Genomic DNA, 19,643 nt, shown 5'->3' on the forward strand with positions numbered 1-19,643 from the left:
TTAATAAATTTAAGCATATGTAGAACAGTTACAAATGTCAACCATATGCTAGGTTACAAAAGAAGTCTCCACAAATATCAAAGAATCAATATAATATAAACTTCATTCTTTGACCACATTGCAATGAAATTAGAAATTTATTCAACATGTATCTGTTGCACACATATTTTGACAGACACTGTTCTAGCTATTTGGTGTACATGAATGAAAAACAGAAATAAATTTTGACCTGCATGGAACTTAATTCATTATGGGAAAAGGGAGAGAGAGAGAAAGAGACAATAAACATAATAAACAAATATAAGTATACAGTATGCGAGAAGGTTATGAGTATTATGGGGGGAAAGAAAGACACAGAGTGAGCAGAATCAAGAATGCTAGTGGGAAAGGGGGTGTAATTTTATTTTTTTAAGTTTTTATTTAACTTCCAGTTAGAAACATACAGGGTAATTTTACTTTCAGGTGGACAATACAGACATTTCAACACTTACATCACCCAGTGCTCATCAACACAAGGGCCCTCCTGAATCCCCATGGCCTATTTCACTCATCCCCCCACCCACCTCCCTTCTGGTAACCGTCAGTTTGTTCTCTATAGTTAAGAGTCTGTTTCTTGGTTTGCCCCTCTCTTTTTACCCCGTACTCATTTTTGTATATCTTACATTCTACGTATGAGTGAAATCATGTGGTATTTCTCTTTCTCTGACTGACTTATTTCACTTAGCATAATACTCTCTACCTCCATCCATGTCATTGCAAATGGCAAGAGTTCATTCTTTTTATGGCTGAGTGAAACTCCAGTGTGTGTGGGGGTGTGTGTGTATGGACACACCTCTTTATCCATTCATCAATCGATGGACATTTGTGCTGTTTCCATAATTTGGCTATTGTAGATAATGCTGCTATAAACATAAGGATGCACGTATCCCTTTGAATTAGTGTTCTTACATTCTTTGGATACATACAAAGTAGTGCGATTGCTGGATCATAGGGTAGTTCCATTTTTAACTTTTTGAAGAACCTCCATACTGTTGTCTAGAGGGTTTGCACCAGTTTGCATTCCCATCAACAGTGTTAAGAGGCTTCCTCTTTCTCCACATTCTCACATTGGTGAGGACCAATACCTGTTGTTTCTTTTGTTGTTGATTTTCGCCACTCTGACAGGTATGAGGTGATATCTCATTGTACTTTTGATTTGCATTACCCTAATGATAAGTGATAATGAGCATCTTTTCATGGGTCTGTTGGCCATCTGGATGTCCGTTCATGTCTTCTGTTTTTAATTGGATTATTATTTGGGTGTTGAGTTTTATAAGTTCTTTATATATTTTGAATACTAAGCCTTTATCAGATATGTCATTTGCAAATATCTTCTCCAATTCCTTAGGTTACCTTTTAGTTTTATTGATTGTTTCCTTCACTGTGCAAAAGCTTTTGTTTTGATGTAGTCCCAATAGTTTATTTTTTATTTTGTTTCCTTTGCCTCAGGAGAACTTATCTAAAATAAAGTTGCTGTGGCTGATGTCAGAGAAGCTACTGCCTGTGTTCTCTTTTAGGATTCTTATGGGTTTAGGTCACACATTTAGGTCTTTAATCCATTTTGAATTTATTTTGATGTATGGTATAAGAAAGTGGTCCAGTTTCATTCTTTTGCATGTTGCTGTACAGTTTTCCCAGCACCACTTTTTGAAGAGACATTCTTCTTCCCACTGGATATTCTTTCCTGTTTTGTTGAAGGTGAATTGACCATATAATTATGGGTTCATTTATAGGTTTTCTATTCTGTTCACTTGATATATGTGTCTGTTTTTGTGCCAGTACCATACTGTTTTGATTACTTCAGCTTTATAATATAACTTGAAGTCTGGATTTGTGATGCCTCTAAGCTTTGTTTGTCTTTCCTTTTTCAAAATTCCTTTGAGTCTTCGATCTTTTGTGGTTTCATACCAATTTTAGGATTGTTGGTTCTAGTTCTGTGAAAAATGCTGTTGGTATTTTGATAGGGATTAGATTAAATGGGTAGATTGCTTTGGGCAGTATAGACATTTGAACAGTTTGTTCTTCCAATCCATGGGTATGGAATGTCTTTCTATTTCTTTGTGTTGTCTTCAGTTTCTTTCATCAGTGTTTTATGGTTTTCAGAGTACAGGTCTTTTACCTCTTTGGTTGGGTTTATTCCCAGTTATCTTATTGTTCTTGGCGCAATTGTAAATGAAAGTGATTCCTTAATTTCCCTTTCTCTTGCTACATTATTAGTGTATAGAAATGCAACAGACTTCTGTACATTGATTTTGTATCCTGCAATTTTACTGAAATCATTCATCAGTTCTAGCTGGTTTTTGGTGGAGTCTTTCAAGTTTTCTATATATAATACTATGTCATCTTCAAGTAGTGAAAACTTCTTTCTTGCTGATTTGGATGCCTTTCATTTTTTTTAATTAATTTCATTTATTTTAAGTAGGCTCCATGCCCAATGTGGGGATTGAACTCATTACTCTCTCAAGTCACATGCTCTACTGACTGAGCCAGGCAGGCACCCCTAAATGTCTTTTAGTTCTTCTTGTTGTCTGATTGCTGTGGCTAGGAATTCTAGTACTATGTTGGATAAAGTGGTGAGAGTAGACATCCTTTCTTGCTCCTGACCATAGAGGAAAAGTTCTCCGTTTTTCCCCATTGAGAGTGATATTAGCTGTGACTGTTTTCATAGATGGCCTTTATTATGTTGAGATATGTTCCCTGTAAATCTACTTTGTTGAGTGTTTTTATCATGAATGGATGCTATGCTTTGTCAAATGCTTTTTCTGCATATATTGGAATGATCATATGGGTTTTTTCCTTTCTTTTTTAATGTGATTGTCATGTTGTTTGTTTTGCAAATATTCTTGCAATCCAGGAACAAATCCCACTTGTTTGTGGTGAATAAATTTTTTAATACATTATTGGATTCCATTTGCTAGTATTTTCTTGAGAATTTCTGCATCTGTGTTCATCCAGGAGACTGACCTGTAGTTCTCCTTTTTAGTTATGTCTTTATTTGCTGTTGGTATCACGGTAATGCTGGCCTTATGGAGTGAATTTGGAAGTTTTCCTTCTTTTTTTGTTTTACAGAATAGTTTGAGAATAGGTATTAACTCTTCTCTCAGTGTTTGGTAGGATTCGCCTGTGAAGCAATCTGGTCCTGGGGTTTTGTTTGTTGGGAGTTTTTTGGTTACTGATTCAATTTCTTTGCTGGTTATCTGTCGGTTCAAATTTTCTATTTCTTCCCATTTCTGTTTTGGTAGTTTATATGTTTCTAGGAATTTATTTCTTCTAGGCTGTCTGATTTGTTAGCATATAGTTTTTCATAATATTTTCATATAATTGTTTGTATTTCTGTGGTGTTGGTGGTTATTTCTCTTCTCTCATTTGTGATTTTATTTATTGGGATCCTTTTTTCTTTTTGATAAGCTGGGCTAGACGTTTATCAATTTTATTACTTTTTTCAAAGAATCAGTTCCTGGTTTCAATGATCTGTTTGTTTTGTTTTTGTTTTTAGTTTCTATATCATTTATTTCTGCTCTAATCTTTGTTATTTCCTTCTTTCTACTAGCTTTAGGCTTTGTTAGTTTTTCTTTTTCTAGCTCCTTTAGGTATAAGGCTAGCTTGGGGTATTTTGTTTTGTTTTGTTTTGTTTTTGAGATTTTTTTCCTTGCTTCTTGAGGTAGGCCTGTGTTGCTGTGTACTTCCCTCTAAGGACCACTTTTGCTGCATCTCAAAGGTTTGGGCCCATTGTGTTTTCATTTTCATTTGTTTCCATGTATTTTTTTTAATCTCTTCTTTGATTTCCTGGTTGACCCATTCATTGTTTAGTAGCATGTTGTTTAACCTCCATCTATTTGTGGTCTTTGCAGATGTTTTTCTTGTGGTAACTTCTAGTTTCAAAGCATTGTGGTCAGAAAAAGTGCATAGTAGGACTTCAGTCTTTTTGTATTCATTGAGGCCTCTTTTTTGACCTAATATGTGATATATTCTGGAGAATGTTCCATGTATACTTGAAAAGAATGTGTATTCTACTGTTACAAGATGGAATGTTCTGAATATATCTGTTCAGTCCCTGGTCCAGTGTGTCCACTGTTTTCTTATTTATTTACTGTTTGGATGATGTGTCCATTGATGTAAATGAAGTGTTAAAGTCCCCTATTACTGTATAATGATCAATTAGTCCCTTTATGTTTATTGTTAATATTTTTTATATATTTGGGTGCTTTCATGTTGGGTGCATAATATTTACAATTGTCATATCTTTTTGTTGGATTGTCCCCATTATGATTATATGGTGCCCTTGTTATAGTCTTTGTTTTAAAGTCTAGTTTATACAATATAAGTATTGCTGTTCTTTTGATATCTATTTGCATGATAGATGTTTCTCCATCCCCTCACTTTCAATCTGCAGGTGTCTTTAGGTCTAAAATAAGTCTATTGTAGGCAGCATATAGATGGGTCTTGTTTTTGTTTGTTTGTTTGACTCCCTGTGTCTTTTAATTGGTGTATTTAATCCATTTACATTCAGAGTAATTATTCATAGATACATATTTATTGCTCTTTTATTACTTGTTTTGTCATTGTTTCTGGAGACTTTCCCTGATCCTTTCTTGTCTTTCTCTCATTCATCTTTTGCTGGTTTTCTTTAGCAGTATGTTTGGATTTCTTTGTCTTTATTCTTTGCATGTTTATTAGTGGTTTTTGATATATAGCTGCTTTTAGGTTTGTATAAAACCTCTTTTGCAAATAGCAGTCTATATTAGGTTGATGGTTCAAGCTCCAACACATTCTCTTCTCCTCTCCTCCCTATGTTTTAGGTATACATTATTATATTTTATGTCCTATTTTGTGTATCAGTTCCTTGACTGCTTTTTACAGAAATATTCATTTTTACTGCTTGTGTGTTTCTTGCCTTTTTACTGTCACTTTAGGTCTCAAGGAGATATAATTTTAAATAAGAGGTAGGATAGGGGTGCCTTGTTGGTTCAGTTGCTTAAACATCTGACTCTTGATCTTAGCTCAGGTCTTGATCTCAGGGTCATGGCTTCAAGCTCCCATTGGGCTCTACACTGGGCATGAAGCCTACTTAAATAAGAGGTAGGATAAAACTCATTGGGAGTGTAACACGTGAGCAAAGACTTGGAAGAAATGAGGAGTTAGCCATGCGCATAGCTAGAGAAGGAACATTGCAACCAGATGGAACAGCCAATCTTGAGAGTCCAGAGTATGTGTGATGCTCCAAGGAATAGCAAAGAGGCCCATTTAGCTAGAACTCCATGACTGAGAAGTAGCAAATTAGAAAGTGAGGTAAAGGAGGCAGTCTCCTACTACTCCCATCCCATAACTCTATATATTTAGATACTCAAGCATACAAAAAAACTTATTTTTAATTTTTTAAAATGTTTTATTTATTTCTGAGAGAGAGAGCAGGGGAGGCTCAAAGAGAGAGGGAGATACATAATCTGAAACAGGCTCCAGGCTCTGAGCTAGCTGTCAGCACAGAGCCCAACACAGGGCTCCAACCCACGAACCGTGAGATCATGACCTGAGCTGAAGTTGGATGCTTAACCAACTGAGCCACCCAGGCGCCCCAAAACTTTCTTTTTTTTATGTTTGTATATTTTTGAGAGACAGCAAGACAGAGAGCAAGTCAGATGCTTACCTAACGAAGCCATCGAGGTGCCCCCAAGCAAAAAAACTTTACAAATTAACTCAGAGTGAAAGGAAAAAACATAATGGAATTAGAAATTTTCAGAATCAGGCAAATGAAAACATTATTAAATTTGTATGTTGCAGCTATAACGATATTAGAGGGAAATGGATAGCCTTAAATATATTTGTAAGAGGGTAAAAAGAACGCAGGTTCTTCCACCTTAAGAAGTTTGAAACAAAAAACAAATTATTGAAAGAAAAATGTAAAGTAGTTTAACAGAAACAAAATTTGTTTTTTTGAAATTACTAATGTAGTAATAAACCCCTGGAGATATTGATAAGGAAAGAAAAAGAAATAATATGTTAAATGAAAAGTAGGACATAATCACCAATTCAGTGGAAATTTTTAAATCATAAGGAGAATAACTCTAGGAAAACAAATGTGAAAACTTACTGAAATGAGCAATTTTCTTGAAAAATAAAAATTTCTAAAAAGTGATTTAGGGATCACAGGAAAAATGAAAAGAGTTATTACTATTAAGAAATTCAATGAGTAGGGGCGCCTAGGTGGCTTAGTCGGTTAAGCGTCCGACTTTCGCTTAGGTCATGATCTCGCGATTCGTGGGTTCGAGCCCTGCGTCGGGCTCTGTGCTGACTGCCAGCTCGGAGCCTGGAGCCTGTTTCAGTCTGTGACTCCCTCTCTCTCTGACCCTCCCCTGTTCACGCTGTCTCTCTCTCTCCTAGAAATAAATAAAACATTTAAAAAAAAAAAGAAATTCAATGAGTAGTCAAAAAGATTCTTATAAAAGAGGAAAAAAAAAAAGATGGTTGAGTTTCAGAGGCAAGCTTCACCCAACTTCACTGAACATATAACTCTCTCAGAATAATACCAATTTGATGAAAAAACATATATGTGTGTGTATATATATGTATATGATTATATATGTATATGTGCATAAGTATATATTTTTGCTGAACTCAACAATGCCTAATTTGGGATTTCTGCATATATGTTTATAAGTGAGATTGGTTTGTCATTTCTTATGTTCTTCTTGTCTAGTTGATGTCAAAATTATACAAGTCTCAAAAGAGAAATTGAGTACTTTTCCTTTGCATCCTCTGAAATAGTTTATATGGCATAGGAGTTATTTGAGAGCATGAGAAAAATCTATAAACTTTATAAACCACTCTCACAAGCATATATACAGGAATGCCAAATAAAATACATTCATATTCAATGCAGAAAGAAAAATAATATGTACATATATATATATATATATATATATATATACACATGTATGTACCCATGTATACATCTTAATCAGAGCAGGAATTTTGCATGATCATCCCTACATGATGTTGTAATCAGATATTATAAATATAAAATATTTTGTTTTGTTTCACAATTAATTTTCCTTGTATCTTCAACCACAATGCATAAGTTTTCAGTGTTGATATGAGAAAAACTATGTGAAAGAGAAAGTGAGAATTTCCTACTTTTCCTCTCACTCTCCGTGGTCTGACCTGAATGTCAGAGCTGTGCTCCAGGAGTATAGTAACACTCCCTTTCACTGAACCACCTTTTCCTCCTCCTTGGCCCTTGCAAGCCAGATGACTGCAGACCCAACCCAGCAAAGAACATGAGGAGGTAGTCACAATGAGAGCAACAGCAACAGCATGAGCAGCTGCTCAGTAATATGGGCGACAGCCTTCTTAGGGTGGCCACATGGAGGAAAAGCAGAGACAACCTAGCATCCGTATCTTCTTCTTGTGGCCACAGTATCCAGATCTTCCTTGGGAACCCAGTCTGCCCCTGTACTCCTGATGAAGTAACTGTATTCCAAAGCTCTGGAATTAAATCTTCATGGGCCCTAACTAGCAAGTTCTGGAGTTTTGCTTGGGACGATTGGGATGCTGCCTTCCTCTTTCCTACAACACTCAGAGCTGCTGAGAACTACCTGGCAACTAGGTAGGAAAGCGTCTACCTGAGAAGAAAGCCAAATTGAGGAACACAGCTGAAAAATGGATAAAGAGAACCAAGGTTCCTAGGGACCACGGTGAAGGTGTAGATCAATGAGTACCTGAAGCTACCTCCTTCCTCACTGTTGTGTACAGGTGCCAATAAATTCCCTTGTTCTGCTTAAGCTAGTTCAAGTTGAATTTTCTGTCACTTCCAACCAGAAGAATCCTGATTCCTACACTGCCCTGAAATTTCAGCTATCCGTCCACCCCCAGCTCACTTGTGAGTTTGGAGTCACTTGGTGTCTTTACCGCTACTAGCATACAGAATGGGTCTCCTTTACACTGGATTGGGGCGAGGTGGGGAGTGGTTCTGCTGTTCTTGCTTTCTCTTTCCGGAAATTGCCTCTGGCTTACCTTGCTGGATGGAAGTTGAGTAACTGGGGCTGGGAGCTAGGAATGGGCCCTGAGGAGGGAAGGTGCTATTGGAGATGACACCGCTGTGCCGGCTCCAAACACTGCAGCAGGTGACCCCCTTCTTGTCACACGTTAGCACTTCTGTGCCCTCATCACCCCATTTTCAGAACAGTGTAATGGAAGCATTTCGTGTGAAAATTACATTTAAAACTAGGGAATATATTCCAGCCACACTGAAAACAAATTCAACAAACTACTCAAATTTATAGTAATTATCATTGTTCAGCTCAGCAGTTTTACCTTAAAAATACTGCAAGTGGTTACAAGTAAGGTAGAATCAGTTTAGTATTAATAAAAAGCCCAGTACGTTTCCTGAATAGGAATTATGTTGTTTTTTTACTCTTATGGGTTTTTTTCTCTATATTTGCAAGCCCCCACCTAATTTTAACCTGTTAGCACCATTAAGGACATGTAATGGCTGTCAATAAGCACTAATTCTGCACGTGATGGTAAGCACTATGTAGAGTTTATTTATTTCTCTGAAAAATTAAATAGACTTTTTTCTACTTTCACAGAAGTGCTTATAATCCTCCACCCTAGGGCAGAGGACTCAGGGGCAAGGAGAGGAAGTATGAAAAAGAAATTTAAAAAAAAAACTATGTTAGGTGGAAAGAAGATATACTTTCACTTTGGGGAGCCTGTGGGACGATTCCTTTAAGTAGACCTAATTATGGTTGGGATTTGTTTGACTTTGGGTTAATCACCTGCAGTTACTTCAACCTGGGCAAGCCCCAATTATGAATTAATGACGGGGTGTGCAGAGACAGTAGAGATTCCTGAGTACACACTGAATGGAGCAGCATGCCCTGAGGAGCAGTGAGAGGGAAGATGCCACTGGGGTATATAGTATCTGTATTTAATTTGCCTCTGCTGCAGTTAGTCTATTTATATAGTTACTCGACACGGTTTCTGTTGTGCCCCATGATCTCGTACTGCCCCACCTGTGCCAGTACCCGATCGGCGTTACACTGATGGCGGTGGGAGGGCCTTGAGGTTGGCACTTTTTCTAAGGTGCTAAATAAATTCAGAATGAATTCCTTTAGACATTAGTGATTGTTGGGAGAGGGTTTGGGGGGCGGGGAGTTTTGGTTTTGTTTTTTTGTGTGTTTAACACTACTGTATTTCAGCAGAGCTTACTGAAATAGAATGTGATCACCACCGATCTTATCACTCTTGCTTTTTTGTTGGGCTTGGAGACAAGGACATTTTTATAGCAGTAAAGTGAGGACTGAAGTTGGCTGTTTTCCTTAGAAGCAAGAAAGGCCTTTCCCAGGACTTTCTTGGTACAACACTTTGTTGCTCAAAATTGGCAATATGACCTCTGTGTTAGTAAGAAAATATTAGATTCACATCTTATTATCTGACAGTAGGTTAATGTGAAAAATACTATATTATGAAAAATGTATCTCACAATATTCTAACAGATGCTGCTAGTGTAATAGCCTAATGTAGCAAATGCACCAAATGTGCTTGAGCATGTTTTTGACACTATTTTCATAAGTGATGATATATCCTAATTGAAACTTACTAAAATTATGTTTTCTCCTCCAACTGTCATGAAAACATACCAAACTATGTGTTTTGTGTACCCATTTTTTAGAAATATAAGATGTATATTCCCTTTGACTTTCTCTTCTGTGATTTAGAGTTATATTTGAAAATATGAGATTTTATCCATCTGAATACTAGTCCAGTGAGTTAATCGGTTCCCAGGTATGTATTAATTCTCCTTAATCACTTATATAGCCAACAGTAGACTCAGACTTGAGGATTTGTATAAAATATTTTTAGATTTTTTTTAAATCTGAAACTGTACATCTGATATATTTTAAATATAAAAGCCCATTATAGAAAATAGTGTTATCATCTTTTTTTTGAACTCGTGAAGTTAATTCTATTAAGAGTCTTCAAAGAAAGTTCAATATTTATTTTTATCACTGTACCTTAATCTGTGTATATATTATATCCTACTATTATGTAATTCTTTCATTAAGCCTTTTGTCTTTTGAAGTCTAGCATACGTCAGAAAAGTATGAAAACCAGAAATGTACAACCCATGTAACTGCAGTCCAGGTCAAAAAATAAAACCTTACTGGTACCCCCAAAATAGGCTCACATGCCCTTCCCAATCAGAAGGTACAGACCTTCTCTGTGCACCGCTAGAGTTAATCACAATTTTGACTTTTATATTAATCACTTTCTTGCTTGATTTATAGTTTTACCACTTATTCATGCATTTGAAATACTGTGGTTCAGTTTTGTCTGCTCTTTGGTTTTTGTTTTTGGGTTTTTTGTTGTTGTGCTGGTGGTTGCTGTCTTTGAAATTTACATAAATGAAATTATACAGCCAAGTATCCATTTAGGTTCAGCATTTTTCGCTCTAAGTCATGTTTGTAAATGTAGTTATAAGTAGTTTTCATTGCTGTATAGTGTGTACAGTATTGTTGCTATATTGTATGAAGTCACCACAGATTATTTATCCATTCTGCTGTTTGGGGCCCTTGTGAATAATGTTGCTACGAACATTCTTTCATATGGCTTTTGATAAACATGGTACATATTTCTGATGGGTATATATTGCCAGGTCAAAAGCTAAGTGTACTTTTAACATTTTTAAAAGCCATATTACTTTACCGCCAGAAGAACATGCAAGTTCCCGTTGCTCCATGACCTCACCACACTCTTGTTTTAGCCTGTTTTTCATGTATTGATACTTCATGGTTTTAATTTCCATTTCCTTGATTACTGATGAACAACATTTCTTTTATTTTATTGGCTATTCTATGAAATTGCTGGTTGATATGTCTCCTCACTTTTATATTGTGTTATCATTTTCTTATTGATTTATAAGTGTTCTTTACATATTCTGGATTTGAGCTAATTATTAACTCTGTGTTATAGACCTCTTCTCGCAACTGATTGTTTGCCTTTTCACCATCCTAAAAGTCTCTGCGGAAGCTTAGAAATTCTTAAGCTTTTTTATGTTTATTTATTTTTGAGAGAGCGAGACAGAAAGTAAGCAGGGGAGGGGCAGAGAGAGAGGGAGACACAGAATCCAAAGCAGGCTTCAGGCTCTGACCTGTCAGGACAGAGCCTGATGTGGGGCTTGAACTGACAAACTGCGAGATCGTGACCTGAGCCAAATTCAGACACGCAACCGACTGAGCCACCCAGGCACCCCAGAAATTCTTAATTTTAACATTGTCAGATTCATCAAACTTCTGCTTTCTGATTAATGCTTTTGTATCCTCTTTAGGAAGTCTTTCTCTATCCTGAGATCATAAATATAACCCCCTATAATAACATATAGATTTATCATTTTGCTTTTTTTAGTTTATTTGTATTTTGAGATAGAAAGGGACAGAGAGGAAGGGAGGGAGAGAATCCCAAGCAGGCTCCACACTGTCAATGCATAGCCCAACATGGAGCTCAATCCCATGAACTCTGAGATCATGACCTGAGCCGAAATCTAGAGTCAGATGCTTAACTGACTGAGCCACTCAGGCACCCCTATCATTTTCCTCTTTATATTTAGATTCAGAATTGACTTACGGTATGTTTTGAGGTAGGGGTTAATTTTCATTTATTTCTGGTTGGATAACCAATCATCTTAGCACTATTCATTGAAACGATGATCTCTTCCCCACTGCTTTGTAGTTCCACTCTCGTAAATTAAGTGCCTGTATATGCCTAGGTTAATTTGTGGGCTTTCTGTTCTGATAGTCTATTGTACATTGTTTTTGTCACTTAGTCTTAAATAATATAACTTTATAATAAATTTTGATAGTCAGCACTCAGTAGAACAGGACATTCTACCATGTGTTTTTATTTCATTTCATTTCATTATATTTTGGTAAGAACATTTAACATGATGTCCACCCGTTAACAAATGTGTAAGCATACAGTACAGTATTATTAACTGTAGGCACTACATCGCACAGCAAACCTGGAGAAAGTCTTCATCTTGCGTAACTGTAACTCTGCTCATTGAATAGCAACTCTTCACTCCCCTACCCCCACCCTTCAGCAACCAGCATTCTGCTTTCTGCTTCTGTGAGTGTGACTGTTTTAGATGCCTCATGTACATGGAAACATGCAGTATCTGTCTGTGCCTGGCGTATTTCACTCAGAATCATGTCCTCCAGGTTCAGCCATGTTTGTCACATAATGGCAGGATTTCCTTCTTTTTTAAGGCCGAATAACCCTGCATTGTATATATACACCATGAGCGCCTTGGGATTAGCTTGTCAAGCTCCACAAAGAAACGTGTTGAGATTTTGACTGTTACTCCATTTAATCTATAGATCAATCTGGAGAGAATATAACAAAATTGGGCTTTCCAATACATTCGTGTAGTATATCTATGTAGCACTTCTCAGTTTGCCTCAGTAATATTCATAGTTTTCTATGTAGAGGCCTCACATATCATTTGTACATTTATTCCTAAGTATTTTATCTCTTATGCTCTAACAAATGCTATTTTTGAATAAATTTTATTTTCAAGTTTTTGTTGGTTTATAGCAATGTGTGGGTTTACAATTTTTTACCTTTGTATGCAATTGTAATTTATCTGTAGACTTATTTATAAAAAAGTTTTTAATGTTTTATTTATTTCTGAGAGAGAGAGAGACAGACAGCATGAGCAGGGGAGGGTCAGAGAGAGAGGGAGATACAGAACCTGGAACAGGCTCCAGGCTCTGAGCTGGCAGTCAGCACAGAGCCCGACGCGGGGCTCGAACCCACGAACCGTGAGATCATGACCTGAGCCGAAGTCGGCTGCTTAACTGACTGAGCCACCCAGGCACCCCCATCTGTAGGCTTGTTTAGATTTCAGGTATACATAATTACATAATCAGCACATAAGGAGTTTTATCTCCTCCCCTCCAAATCTTTTTCCCATAGCTTTTCTTTCCTTTTCTTTTGTTTCCTTTTCCTTCATTTCCTCTTTTCTTTTCATCTTTTTTCTTTTCTTTTCTTTTCTTTTTTCTTTCTTCATTGAGTGGAATCTCCACTACGATGCTAACTACAAATGGTAATGGTTGGCATTATTGTCATATCCCCAATTTCAAAGGGGGAATAAACACTCAAAATTTTTTCTATTAACTATGATATTGTATGTTGCTAGATTTAGTCTGCCAATTGTTTACTTAAGGTTTGGAATCAAAGTTCATGAAAAAGAAAATCCTGTAAATTTATTTTTTTTAATAATGTCCTTGTCAGGCTTTGGCTTTAAGGTTTTGCTAGATTCCTTTTTTTTTTTAATGTTTTATTTATTTCTGAGAGAGAGAGAGAGAGAGAGAGAGCGTGAGCAGGGGAGGGTCAGGGAGAGAGGGAGACACAGAATCTGAAACAGGCTCCAGGCTCTGAGTTGGCAGTCAGCACAGAGCCCGATGCAGGGCTCCAACCCACAAACCGTGAGATCATGACCTGAGCCAAAGTGGGATGCTTAACCGACTGAGCCACCCAGGCACCCCTGCTAGATTCTTAAAGTAAAAACTGGAGACTGTTTCCTCTTTTCCCTATCTGGAAGAGTTTTCATAAGATTAGCAGTACTAATTAGAATTCACCAGTGAAGCCATCTACCTAAAAAATGTTTTAGTTTTGTATTTTGTTTGTTTTGGAAAGGTCTTTAATTATAAATTCAATTTTGTCAGTAACACTATTTAGATATTCTATTTCTTCTTGTGTGCATTTTGGTTAGTTGTAGTTTTTCTAGGAATTTGTTCATTTCATCAGAATTTCAAATTTGTTGCAAGAAGTTTTTTTTGCTATCCTTTTATGTTTTTGTAATCTATAGCATATGTAGTGATGTCTCCTTTTTCATTCCTGTTTTTTGTGCCTTTTCTCTTCTTAAATTGGACTCTCCAGTGTTTATTTTTATTACTCTTTTTATTTGTTTCATGAACATTTAGTTACCATGGGCTATTTCCAAATATATAGGGCACTTTTTCTCTTTACTAGAAGATAGTTTTGATTTCTAGCTGATTAAAAGATCTGTCCTGAAAATGCTGCCATTTAAAACTCTTTGTTCTTTGCTTTATTTTTGTAATTAAGTTTCTAAAGATACCACTGTATACTTGAGAAAATGTATATTTCATAGTTGTAGGATATGGTTTTCTACAGATTACCATTAGGTCATTTTTGCTTATTGTGATGTTCAGATTTTCTACATTTTTACTATATTTATTTGTCTATCTGTTTGATCAGTTGCTGAAAGAAGTATGCTCAACTTAACCCCATTGGTTAGTTCTGGCAAATTTCTGCTTTCTGTATTTTAAGCTTCTATTACTAAGTGCATGCAAATTTGGAGTTATCTTCCTGGTAAATTGAAAGTTCAAACTGAGTTAATCTCTTCATCTCTAGTAGTGGTTATTGCCTTAAAGCAAATCTTGATTTATACTAATCTATCTACACCAATTTTCTCTTGGTTAGTATTTGCATGATATATAATTTCCCATCCTTTTCTTTTAAACTTTGTATACCTCAGTGTTTTACATATTGATTTGTAAGTAGCAGATCTTTTTGTCTTCTTTATGTAATCGTAGTTTACCAATCTGTATCATTAAAGACACAGTAAAGACATTTATACTTAATGTAACTGAGTGTAAGTCTGTGTTAGTCTTTAAGGTTAATAAGTCTTTAAACAACAATTTTTCACATTCAGAAAATAGTTCATTGATACCTAGGAGTTTAAGAAATTTATCCTCTCTGATTTGTATATAAATATGTAGGGATTTATGAAACCTTCTCATGTCCTATTATTTCTTTGACTGCTGTGTAATGAAAAGAGATCCAGAGATCTCCCATAAAATATGCTAAGAACAACATTTCTAATCTAGTGTTTTGGGAATTTGGCTTGCAGTTCTTGTCTTTATTGTGATTTACCTAATTATAAGAAGAGCATTTACAATGTATTTCTTAATATATCTTTTTTTTTTTTTTTTTTTTTACAAAATATTACAATGATTTCATTCTTGATTACAGGGCTGTGACTCCCAAATGAGCATGTCAGAAATGTCCTGTAGTGAAAGTACCTCCTCATGCCAGTCCCTTGAACACGGCTCAGTTCCAGAAATCCTCATTGGCCTGCTTTATAATGCCACAACTGGAAGACTATCAGCAGAAGTGATAAAAGGCAGCCACTTCAAAAACTTGGCAGCAAACAGACCACCCAGTGAGTGGAAAAAAAATTTTTTTTTAATTCTTATGTTTTCTGCACTTATGGGACTCTCAGTGTTAGGGGCCTCAATCCTATCATTTAGTCTTAACCGATCAAAATGAAATGGTGTAATAATCATCAGCTAATCTGTTTCATGCTTTCTATTTCCAGTCATTTGGGAAGTAGAAAAATTTGAAATTCAAAATATTAATTGTAAGGAGACAAGACTTTTAATTTTTCATAGTGCCTGCCGAATAAATTATCCCTATCATAGCCATTATCTTCCAATGCTAGAAAAAGTTACAGGTTTTTTTAACGTTAATAGTATTCCACAGATATGATCAGGAATATATATGGCTATTGTTGTCAACTGAAGATTAATGTTGTGTTTTCTGTCTGCATGCAGTACTATGAACTAATGTTTATACTTCTGTATTTTTTTCTCTTTTCTCCCTTATGATAATTTAAGAAGAAACTGCATCTTCACAATTTTCCTCCTTTAATATTATAAATCAGTACTGCCAGTAGAGTCTTTTCTTAAATGGCATGGCTTTGCCATGAACCAGGATGAACTGAATAAGGAGTAGTTTGATATTTCCCCTAGACGCTAGGAAAGGAAAGTGAGATGGTACACCTCTGCTCTGGTCTGTATGCCTTCCACTCCCCACTCCTTATATCTCTCTTCCTGCTCATGGGCATGAGGGTGGATTATAGGAGTGCAGAGAGATTGTCACTCAGTATACCTCCATAGCTGTTTTTTGATATGTGTAGAGATAAGGCAGGAATGTAGCAGCTTCTTTATACTTCTCTAAAATTCAGGCTGTTAGTGCCCTAAACCAAAAAGTTGAGATGAAATCTTAACGAGTAATGGCCACCTTATATTTGCTTAAAGATTTCTTACAGACTTGCTTAAAGCCGTCTTTTACTCTAAGAATCAAATAATTATTGTAGAAAGGGAAACTTTTTCCACCCTTGAATTAAATTAACTTTACCTCCCAATGTCCTAAACATTGTCTTTTCAATTAAAGTGAAAAGTCATAAAAATATATTTGATTTTCGCTAAGTAATATTGGAAACCTTGCTTCTTACAGACATCATGGAATGTATCTATTCCTGAATTAAAAGTCAGAAGGCCAAAATTACATTTCTCTTTCTACCCTTGGAAGAGTAACCTAACTCACCTAAGTCTGTTTCCTCATATGTGAAATGAAGATTGTGTCTTTCACAGGGTCATCTAAGGCTGAAGTCCTATGAAGGTGCATAAAAGAAAGATGGAATTATTATTGTCTCCCACTTCAGAGGGAGGAAGGAAGCAATTACTAAAATAAACAGCGTTGGAAGTGTGACCAGGGTTATCTTTATTGATACATACTTAGAATGCAAACTCACATGGCCTGGCCTGGGACAGTAACTTCAATGAACAGACTTTGCAGGCGAGAGATAAGGAGCGTGGCAAGGCTTGTGCCAGATGCACGCACGCACCCTGCCTCAAGACACTCAGATTCAAAAGTTTGGAACACTGTAACAGATAAACAAAATAGTATGTGGGGTTACATCCGGCCCACAGCTGTCAGTTTGCCATTTGTGCTTTAGCTAAGTTTGATTTTTTTGACAAATACTTAGCTTGGAAGACTCAAAAAATAGCAAAACAGAATGATATGCTTGCCTTTGTGTCCTTGCCGCCTGTACCTACTCTGATAGAAACAGAGAAACACTAAACAGAACTGAAACGAAGAGAGCGGGGGTGGATAATAAACAGGGTGAGAAGTTATAATGCATCCACCACTTAGAGTAGGTAAGGGTAAGTTAGAACCATTTGAAATAGAACAATTCTATTTTAGAATTAGAGCTTCAATATCAGGGTGGTTAATGGTGTTAGCTGGGAAGCCGCTAGTAGGTAAATATGGCAACATTAAAATTAATTGTAAGAGGTGGAGTCTGTATAAAGCAAAATGTATCAGTTTGTCTTATACTGTATACATTATATAAGATGGTGACCCTTTATATATACCCGGATGTAGGCCTTGAACTGTGTTATGGACTGAATAATCCAAAGACACATGGGAACATCCAAGAGCAAAAGTTTTGATAGTTCTATTTTATTTTGTTTACCTTAATTTTATATTACATTGAAAGTAATAGAAGCATTTGAAATATTTAATATTGCATGGATAGACTTCAAAACTTAGCATAATGATAATTCTATAATGACTTCTGTTCAGTCTTTTATAGTCTGATAATTTGCATGATTCTATGTTCAATGTGCTTTAGACCAAGAAGATATCATTATAAAGATATCCCCCTTTAAAACAGTGTAATTTTTGTTTAAGATTACACAATGACCTTAAAAATTCTCATTCCATGAAATTTACCCAGCAACCCTTTTGTTCAGCCCTCTACCTGAATTAAAATGCTGAAGTTTTGTGTTCTTCCACCCCAGTGAACAGTGTTTCCTCTTTAATTCTAACCTTTGACCCTCTTTCACCCAACAATTGACATCTGGTCATTATTTCTTTTACTGCTTTCCACCCCCTGTTGTCAGATGGACTGTTCTGTTGTCTAAAACACTTGATAGGTGGACAGGTTTATATAATCCGAGGTGAGTTCCTGTAGAGGCTAATTGGATGTTGTCTTTTCATGCAAAAACAAAATACCCTGAAACTTGCCAGCAGTGAAGCTGTCCACCATGTTGGTTTCCAAAACAAAATGCACATTTATTATCTGTGGTACTTTCAATAAAACTAACTTAGAATTTATCTCTGATTATGGATGATGGTATTCAGAGCATGTATAAAATAAGCAAAACTTTTTAAATTAAAGGTTTTATTTTTCATTCGTTGTATTTTGATTCATACAATAGATATTTCATGAGAAATATTGCAATTTTCATTAAAATGAATTGAAATTTTGATATGAAGTACACATGATGGATCACCATGCTGAAGGTCATTTGCATGAGTCTCATGAACCTGACGACACAGTTGTTTGAAGAGAGGGTTTATCTCCCAAATAACCAGGCAATGAACTGTTACGTTTCACTTTGTACACGAAACATCACATCAGTTTTTTTTTCTAATTCATGAAAATAGTTAAGAATACCATACTTTAAATTTCACGTTCTATTATGCCAAAAAAGAATCCCTATAGTATTTATTTTAACTATCCAAAAAGCACATTAAATGTACTCTTGCATGAAACCAGGAGAAAGTTTTACTTGATTTGCTAAACTTTGAACCCGTAATGCATTTGGCTTCATTTTGGCCCTTTTAAATGTTTTTAAAATATATTTAAAAACCACATCCATGCAGAGATTTTTTTAACATTTCATCCTAAGCTGTTTTGATGTCATCTTTGCATTCTTGTCTTCTTTTTTCTTTACCATCTGCCTTCATTTCTATTTGTTTGTTTATTCTTATTCTCTGAAAGCACAGTGGAATGCTTTACAGTGTTGTGGCTAATTGAGCTTGCTAAGTGTTTATTAATGCTATGACGTCCTGCTTAGTGAAGCTAAATGGGGATGGGGTTGGGCAGGGGTGGAAGTGGGAGGNATTCTAACTATAACATAGATATAGTGAGGTTAAGATATTATGACCCACAAAAGATTTTCTGCCTGCCTAGCATTCTCTGTACTTGCCACATTTAATAAGCAACTACATCAAAATAGAATCAGTTGAATTTCCATTAAACATGGTATACACCATATCCTTATAAAGTATAAATACTTTATGTTCTCAGCAGATGTCACAAGAAAGGTATTTTGAGTTTGTTTCAAATGATATTTGTGGTATGTTGTTTTTTCCCTTAGATACGTATGTTAAATTAACTCTCCTGAATTCCATGGGTCAAGAGATGTCCAAATGCAAGACATCCATCCGCAGAGGGCAGCCCAATCCAGTATACAAGGAAACATTTGTCTTTCAAGTGGCCCTATTTCAGCTGTCTGATGTGACACTCATACTGTCTGTGTATAACAAACGCAGCATGAAAAGGAAAGAGATGATAGGCTGGATTTCTTTAGGTCTGAACAGCTCTGGAGAAGAGGAGCTCAATCACTGGACTGAAATGAAAGAGTCGAAGGGACAGCAAGTGTGTAGATGGCATGCGTTGCTAGAGTCATGATGAATAGGATAAACGAGCAATTACAATCCAAGACAGCGTTATTTCTGATTGCAGCATTACTGTTTTTACCTAGTCACCATTAGAAGAGTTGTTCTTTGAAGCGTCATCCTCAACCTTCTACCAGAATGCTTGAAATTCTGTGGAAAGAGCGTCTAATCCTCACATAAATGAAGAAAAGAGGTGTCTGTGGTAGAGCTTGTTTGGGAAATGAGAAACTTACATCATCACTGTTAACAGTTCTCCAGAGCTTTAAGAA

At 36.0% G+C, this 19,643-nt stretch overlaps 1 protein-coding gene across 4 annotated transcripts in view; it reads left to right on the forward strand.

Moving 5' to 3' along the window:
• Nucleotides 1-19,387, forward strand: part of SYT14 (synaptotagmin 14) — a 142,773-nt gene extending 123,386 nt beyond the window's left edge. For 3 of the 4 annotated variants that reach the window (XM_077763096.1, XM_077763095.1, XM_077763097.1), the window contains 2 exons: nt 15,094-15,283; nt 19,074-19,387. In XM_077763096.1, the coding sequence (XP_077619222.1) occupies nt 15,094-15,283; nt 19,074-19,387 (504 nt within the window). Of the gene's footprint in view, nt 1-15,093; nt 15,284-17,810; nt 17,868-19,073 lie in introns of all 4 variants that reach the window. The other variant, XM_077763098.1, reaches the window with a different exon arrangement.
• Nucleotides 19,388-19,643: the final 256 nt, after the last annotated feature.

The sequence above is a fragment of the Crocuta crocuta genome, unplaced genomic scaffold, assembly GCF_008692635.1.
Source record: "Crocuta crocuta isolate KB4526 unplaced genomic scaffold, BGI_CrCroc_1.0 scaffold3, whole genome shotgun sequence".
Classification (NCBI taxonomy): domain Eukaryota; kingdom Metazoa; phylum Chordata; class Mammalia; order Carnivora; family Hyaenidae; genus Crocuta; species Crocuta crocuta.